Source organism: Suricata suricatta, chromosome 11 (genome assembly GCF_006229205.1).
Source record: "Suricata suricatta isolate VVHF042 chromosome 11, meerkat_22Aug2017_6uvM2_HiC, whole genome shotgun sequence".
Lineage (NCBI taxonomy): Eukaryota > Metazoa > Chordata > Mammalia > Carnivora > Herpestidae > Suricata > Suricata suricatta.
The window spans coordinates 92,556,263-92,564,013 of record NC_043710.1 but is presented as its reverse complement, the minus strand read 5'-3'; the positions used below and the strand labels follow the sequence as shown (position 1 = coordinate 92,564,013).

General features: G+C 45.0%; 1 protein-coding gene across 1 annotated transcript in view; it reads left to right on the top strand.

The window, feature by feature from the left end:
- Window positions 1–7,751, top strand: part of TECTA (tectorin alpha) — a 72,949-nt gene that overhangs the window by 62,489 nt on the left and 2,709 nt on the right. The window contains exons 18-20 of the mRNA XM_029957700.1: window positions 981–1,144; window positions 1,584–1,832; window positions 7,365–7,527. Coding sequence (XP_029813560.1) covers window positions 981–1,144; window positions 1,584–1,832; window positions 7,365–7,527 — 576 coding nt within the window. The remainder of the gene's footprint in view (window positions 1–980; window positions 1,145–1,583; window positions 1,833–7,364; window positions 7,528–7,751) is intronic.

Sequence of the window (7,751 nt, the reverse complement as noted above, 5' to 3'; positions counted from 1 at the left end):
TCTCTCTTTCTCTCTCTTTCTTCATCCCTCTCTCCCTCCTCCCTCCCTCTCTCTCTCTGCCTCTTTCTCTCCCTGTCTCTCTCCCTCCCTCCCTGCCCTTCCTCTGCTCATGCAGACGCATGCTCTCTTTCTCTCTCTCTTTCTCTAAAGAAAGAAATAAGCATTAAAAAAAGACGTCAAAGAGAATAATTGTCTGGTGCTAAGTAGTTCATGGAACTGAAAGATCATGATAAGTGACAGGCTCCTGTCCTTGGTTTGCACTGTCTGCTGTCATCCTTTGCCCAGCATGTTGACAAGTTTTTGTTTCCTTGCTCCTGCTTCTCCTGTTCGTCTGGGTAACAGCTGGGTTCAGCTGCCTGCGGACGGGAGTGAGGGTTGTCCCAGGCTGCAGAAATACAGCAAGGTCCCGCCTTTCAGTGGCAGGTTACCCAATTTATATGTTGGCAAACTGTCTTATTCTCTTCCTCCTGTTCCTTCCTTCTGTCTTTTTCTAAATATATATAACTGCATCCTTTTGCGCTGTATCAGGGAGTAAAAGGAGTGAGCAGGTGAAACCTGATTTTTGTTCCTTTTGGTACTTGTGGGAAGGTCCAGTAGAAGATGTGGTGGAGGAGAGATTTTGAATTAGGACTTGAATAAGATTTATATTACCCTAGGATAGCGATACGTCATGCTGTCCCCAGCTTGGGTCCCCACAGATAACTGGGACTGGTTGTAGTTAGAATTCAGGGTGTGTGAACGTACCCTCACGGACACTCAAGGTTATCGGACTGAAGGGTGCTGTTGACATCTATTGCAACATTTATGTTGTCGTTATTGTTGTTAGTAAATGCTGAAGCTAGCTTGATACTGACTTATTCCAGCCTCTGGGTTATGTATAGAATGAAGCCATTTCTCCACTTTCGAGCCTGTGGATTTGAAATGCAAGCCACATACTGACTCCCACATTTAATGATTTCTGACCTCCCTTTGCTCTGCAGTCCAACGGCACTCATATCATGTATAAAAACACTATCTGGATCGAAAGTGCCAACAACACTGGCAACATCATCACTAGGGACCGGACAATCAGTGTGGAATTTTCGTGTGCTTATGAGCTGGATATCAAGATCTCTTTAGATTCTGTTGTGAAGCCTATGCTAAGGTAAAGAATCTCATGGGCTGTGCACATTGCTTTGTCTTTTCCTTGACAGTTAAGGTTAGCATAATCAAAATTGCTAGCATTTGTCTTTGAAGCACTAGGGAAGAAATAGTTCCTATTTTCTGCACCAAATGCCTTGGACCAGCACTGTGCAATAGAACTTTCTACAATGATGGAAATGCACTATATCTGCGCTATCCCATAAAATAGCTGTATATGGAAATTGAGTAATTGAAATGTGGCTAAGGGTGCTGAGGAATTGAATTTTTAATTTAATTTAATTTTAATTCTAATTGCCACACGTGGCTTGCGGGTACCATTTTGGACTCAGACTTTTCTATCACCCACTTTGCCTTCCCTCTGCACTTTCTGCTTGGAACTGGTAGTGATTGGATAAATAGGACAAACTGGGTTTCTCACTGCACGATTGTTTCCCTTCCAGTGTCATTAACCTCACAGTTCCAACCCAAGAAGGCAGCTTCACCACCAAGATGGCGCTCTACAAAAATGCCTCCTACAAACATCCTTACCGCCAGGGGGAGGTGGTGTTGACCACCCGGGATGTGCTGTACGTCGGGGTCTTCGTGGTGGGCGCCGACTCCACGCATTTGATCCTGACCCTGAACAAGTGTTACGCCACCCCGTCCCGTGACAGCAATGACAAACTCCGATACTTCATCATTGAAGGGGGGTGAGTGGCCTCTGGCGGAGGACAGTCCCAGAGCCTTTAGTGTAATATTAGCCAGTACCAGTCTTTAGAAAAGATTTTAGAGGAAAGAATGCGAATGAATATTGGTGTTGTGCATCCATGAACTGTAATTCTCTGAACAAAGCTGCGAGGTAGACACTGGAAGCCTCACTTTACAGATGAGCAGGCTGAGGCTTAGGGAGACTGGGCCACTTGCGTCAAGTCACACAGCAATGTAGCGGTAGGCCGCCAAGTCCTGCGGCAGGCAGGACAACATGCTTTCTTCTCGCTGTGATCAGAGAGGGGATTCTGTCTTGCCTACTTTGAATCGCAGTTTTAGAGAAATGTGCATCGCCTGCCAACGAAGGAGTGCCATAACCATAGGCTGGCGAACAGGACGTCCATCAGAATTTAAAAAGAGCTAGAACAGTAGAATAGAAGAAACAGAAGCACAAATAAACTAGAATAGTTTATAAAATCAATGACTTTCTTTTTATTCACCACTATATGCCCAGCACCGACTGTGTCCCTGAAACATAGCAGTTATGCCACAAAATTTATTGAATGAATGAAGAAGAAAAGACTATAGACCAATAATAATAATTTTTTATTTATTAAAAATTTATTTAATGTTTATTTTTGAGAGAGCGAGAGCAGAAGTAGGGGAGGAGCAGAGAGAGCAAGGGAGACACAGAATCCGAAGCAGGCTCTGGGCTCCGCAGGGCTCGAACCCATGAACCGTGAGATCATGACCTGAGCCGAAGTCGGACGCTTAACCACCTGAGCCATCCAGGTGCCCCTATTTTCTTTTTTAAAAATACATACGGGTTATGTCCGCAATGGTAATTCTGGCTGGGTATTAAAAACAAAGACATGGGATGCCTGGGTGGCTCAGTGGGTTGGGCGTCTGACTTCAACTCAGGTCATGATCTCACAGTTTGTGGGTTCGAGCCCCATGTCGGGCTCTGTGCTGACAGCTCAGAGCCTGGAGCCTGCTTCAGATTCTGTGTCTCCCTCTCTCTCTGCCCCTCTCCCACTCACGCTCTGTTTCTCTCTGTCTCAATAATAAAGAAAAACATGAAAAAACTTTTAAAAAGAAAACCAAAGACAGACTAACAGGAGAAAAGCATACAAATTTATTGAACACAGGTTTTCTGTGACAACGAAAGCCTTCATGAGGAAATGAGGATCTCAAGAATTGGTTGAACCTGAGTATGTTATGCTAGGTTAGATGAAGAGTGGACAGTGATGGACAGGTATGAGAGGTCCAAAGGCATGAAGTCAGTGTGATCATGGGAGAAACTTAGCAAAGCCTTTTAGGATTCTCCTTACCGTCCTTCCGTCTTTGGAGATAAGGGTGTTCGTTTCCTGCAGGTGGGGAGAGGGCACCCCTCACATGTGGCCTGTTTCAGGGGCAAACGTCAGGGAAAGGTCAGAGTGACCGTTCTGCTTCTGCTTTTCTCAAACACCTTCACCTTAAAATACTAAATAAGCCAGGGCACCAGATTTGGGGGGGTAGCATGTCCGGAATCCTATCCCCAGCCTGGGCCTACCCTGGGGTGGTCAGGGAGCATTATGGATACTGTAATTAACTTTGAAAAGGAATAGTTTCCCAAAAGAAGGTATGGTTCTGGGCAAACCATGAATATCCACTATTTTTGCATATGAAACAGACTCAGAGATGTTAGATATACAGTTCCTCCAAGGCCACACAACTCACCAGGGGCAGAAGAAGAATCCTTCCAAGTATCAGGACACACTGCTACCTTAAGTGGCCAGACGGGGCTTGTGGTGGGGTCTCTGAGGGATTGTCTTCCTGAGCTGGTTCTTAACCTCCTCGGAGGCAAAGGGAGGGGCTTGGTGACTACTGAGTAGCCCACAGCCTGGATGCGTCTCCCATCATCGTCCTTTCCCAAAGGGAAAGAGCTCAGCTCTGAGCCCCTGTGCATTTGCAAGCCTAGGGGTAGAGTCTGTGCCTCCTTTGAAGGACACAGTGGTGTTTGGCAGTTTTATTATTTTTAAGTATTTTATTTATTTTGAGACAGAGAGCATGAGTGGGGGAGGGGCAGAGAGAGAAGGAGAGAGAAAGAGAATCCCAAATAGGCTCTGCACCATCAGGGCAGGGCTCAACACAGGGCTAAAACTCATGAACTATGAGATCATGATCTGCACCAAAATCCAATGTTTAACCTAGTGAGCCACTCAGGTACCCCGGTATTTGGCTATTTTATTTTATTTTATTTTATTTTATTTTATTTTATTTTATTGTTATTATAATTGTTCTATTTTATTATTAGCTGTTGTTAACCTCTTACTGTGCCTAATTTATAAATTAAACTATCATAGGTGTATATATATATGTAGGGTTCAGTACTATTTGTGATTTTAGGCATCCACTGGGGGTCTTGGAGCATATCCTCCATGTGTTAGGGGGAACCACTGTACTTCTTTTGTCTGGGATGCTTCCTATCAGAAATAAAACTTGATCTACTCCTTGAGAGTCAAGGAAGTAAGTTCACGGCCATCATATCTCCATGGAACAAGTGAGCAGGGTATTTTTCTAAACACTCCTCATGGTGATCTGGTTCCTTCTGTGGTCCCAGTTTCTCCTTCTCTACCAACAGCAGCAGGACTAAGTCTCAGAGGACCCCGAGAAAAACAGCAAGAGCAGTGTCATCACTGATCGCCACTCCAAGTATCCCGGACAGCGATGAGCTGATAGGTAGCAGTGTATGGAGTTTCTCAACTTCGGCACCATGGCATCGTGGATTGGATAATTTTTTTGTTACTAGAGGCTGTCTGTGCGGGGTGAGATGTTAGCAGCATCCTTGGCCCCGATCCACTGGCAGGCAACAGCACTTCTTCCCTCACTGTCACATCCAAAAATGTCTCTGGACACTTCCAAATGTCCCTGAGGAGTAAAATCACCCCCAGGTGAGAAGCCCTGGGGTAGACAGACTCTCACACACATAGAATTGCCAGATTTAGCCAATAAAAATACAGGACCTTTGGAAAGACAAGCCATAAAGTGGGAGAAAGTATTTGAAGATCATATATCTGATATACAGTACCAGGGATTAATTTCTGGAGTATACAAAGAATTCCTACAACTCAACAACAACAACAACAAATTTAAAAATGGGCAAAGGACTTGAAGTTCCCCACAAAAGACAAGATGACCAAAAGTTTATTTATTGTTTTTCTAACATCCAAATCTCATGAAAAGCGCTCAACATCACTAGCTATTTGGGAAATGCAAGTCAAAATGACAATGAAGCATGGGGGTGGGGGCAATGATGGAATGGAAGAAAATATTTACAAGCCATATATCTGATAAGGCATTAGTTTCCAAAAGATGTAAGGAAACCCTAAAAATCAAAAGCAAAGAAATAACTCAATTAAAAAATGGGCAAAGTACTTGAACAGACATTTCTCCAAAGAAGACATACAAAAAGCCAACAGACACAGGAAAAAATACTCAACATCATTCATACTCAAGGAAATGCAAATCAGACCCACAATGAGATATCACCCCACACCTGTTAGGATGGTCATTATTTTCAAAAAAAGAATAAACAATAAAGATGCGTACTGGCAAAGATGTAAGAACGGAGCCCTTGCACACTGTTAGCGGGAAGGTGAGAAACAGCACGGAGACTCTGAAAGAAGAAGGAAAGAAAAAAGGAGGGAAGGAGGGAGGAAGGAAGGAAAGGATTAGTCACAGAAGGACTAGTGCCTCATGATGCCACTTAGATGACTTATCTAAAAGTAACAAATTCATAGGAGCAGATTGGCAATTTTAAAATAGTGTTTAATAGACTTGACCCAGAGAGGAGACCGAGTGAGTGAATGAGCATGTTCGTAAATCTTGACCTCCCCCCAACCCCCAGCGTCTGAACAAAAGGCCTTCAGATGAAATGGCTATTTGATTTCATCATAGGAGGGAATTTTAATTCTTGAGTCCTTCTGACCTTTCTTGGAAGGGATGTGGTTATTGTTTCCCCAGTGAACTCACCCGGGCGAAAGCATGAGCAGCAAAATGGGTTCACTTTAGAATTTGGGGGAGGGGGTCTGTGTTCCTCCGTGGCTCTGTAGAGGGCAGTGATCACATGACCGTCTCCCAGTGACTCAGGAGACCCGACACGCAGGTCACCACTCTTTCCTTTTTGTGCACCCGGACAGAGGAAAGGACAGGTGCCCCTCTGATGATGGGCAGAGGATTCTAGTGCTTGGCTTGTGTGCCAGCACCAAGGCAGGCATCCACATGGCCTGTCCCTGCCTCCCTGGGCCCTTCCTCTTGCTCCATGTGTTTCTGGAACCCAGATGTCAAGTCGTCTCTCTGGGAGGCGGTGGACTGGCCAAGAGGGAGCCTGTGTGAAGGTTGGAGTGCTGTGAACATTTTAGAAACTTTGAACCAATTTAGATTATTCCAATGAATAACAGTGACAAGGAAAAGTATGGCAAGTAAGTTTTCATTTCAAAGCATTTAAGAGATTATTGCCTTGAAGGCTAATTACAAAGCCTAATAGGTGTGGGGGTGCTGAAGGATAACTTCAATTTTTCATTTTCCTTATCACTAAGCTACTGAATCCCATGGGCTCAGGGAAGGAGTGAATAAAAAAAAAGCATCACCCTTTTTATCTTTATCATTTTTAGATAACTTCTTGCTTGGTTCCTATAGGCCAACCTTAGCAATGGTGGCACATTCATTCACTCACTCATTCATTTACAGAGATGTTTAGATACTTCCTATGTGCCCTGCAGTGTGTTAGAGACCCAGTGAGGATTACAACCTGATTTTGGGCTCCAGGAAAAGCTACCTGTTCCTGTCTGGTCAGGGTGGTGCAAGGGGTTTGTGGAGAGAAGGGGGAGCTATAGACTGGTGTTGGGGAAAGGGTGGCAGTATGCATGGGAAGTCTTCCAGATTGGGGAGGCTTCAAGTGGAAGGACCGTGGGGTAACTGTGGTGCATCTGGGGAACTCTAAGTAGTGGAGGCAGATCTGTGTGCCTGAGGGAGGCCGGCAGCTGGATACCACAAGGGGTGGAGGCAGAGGCAGAGAAGAGGCCGTCACCTGCAGAAAAGGAGTCTTAGGTCATCCTGGACCGCTCTTCCTTCTTCTCCAGCTCCCACCTAATTTAATATGTGGGAAGACGGGCCAAGAGGTTTTGATCAGGAGACCCTCCCCAAATAGGTAATTAACCAGAAAAGCACAGCTGTGGCAAGGACAGATGGTGTGTGTGGAGTTGATATCAGTAAAGCGTGGCACTGTGAGGGGCAGAATGAGAAACTGAGGGAGAGGGAACTTGGGGGCAGTTCCTGAGTCATGTTGCTTTTATGCAGGTAGGATACTAGTTTGAGGTGTTTTCTGATGGCTTTAAAACAAACTATGAAAATAGATGGGAGTGGTAGTAAATGAGACACCCACACAGTCCGGAGGGCACTCTCAAAGGCAGAGACCTTTTTACCTATTATGGTGGTTTTATATGAAATAGAAGCAAATGTGTGAAGCAAAGATTCTACTTTCTTCTGAACAGGTGTCAGAACATTAAAGATAACACCATTGGCATCGAGGAGAACGGTGTCTCCCTGACCTGTCGCTTTCACGTCACTGTCTTCAAGTTCATTGGGGATTATGATGAAGTTCATCTTCACTGTGCAGTGTCACTGTGTGATTCAGAAAAGTACTCCTGTAAAATAGTAAGTGAGAGCGTGAAAATGAACTGGCCCGGCCCTGTTTCTCACTGCCCTGCTTTTTCCAACATGGGGATCGCGAATGCCAAGACCTGTGTGGCTCCTGAGAGTTCTTCGGGACTCACAGCACCCGGACGTGGCCGAGTTGGAATCATCCCCAGATGCTCAGGCATAACCCATCTTTGGGGAGACAGTAAGAGAGAGGATGCAGAAGAGTGACGTCCATTTCC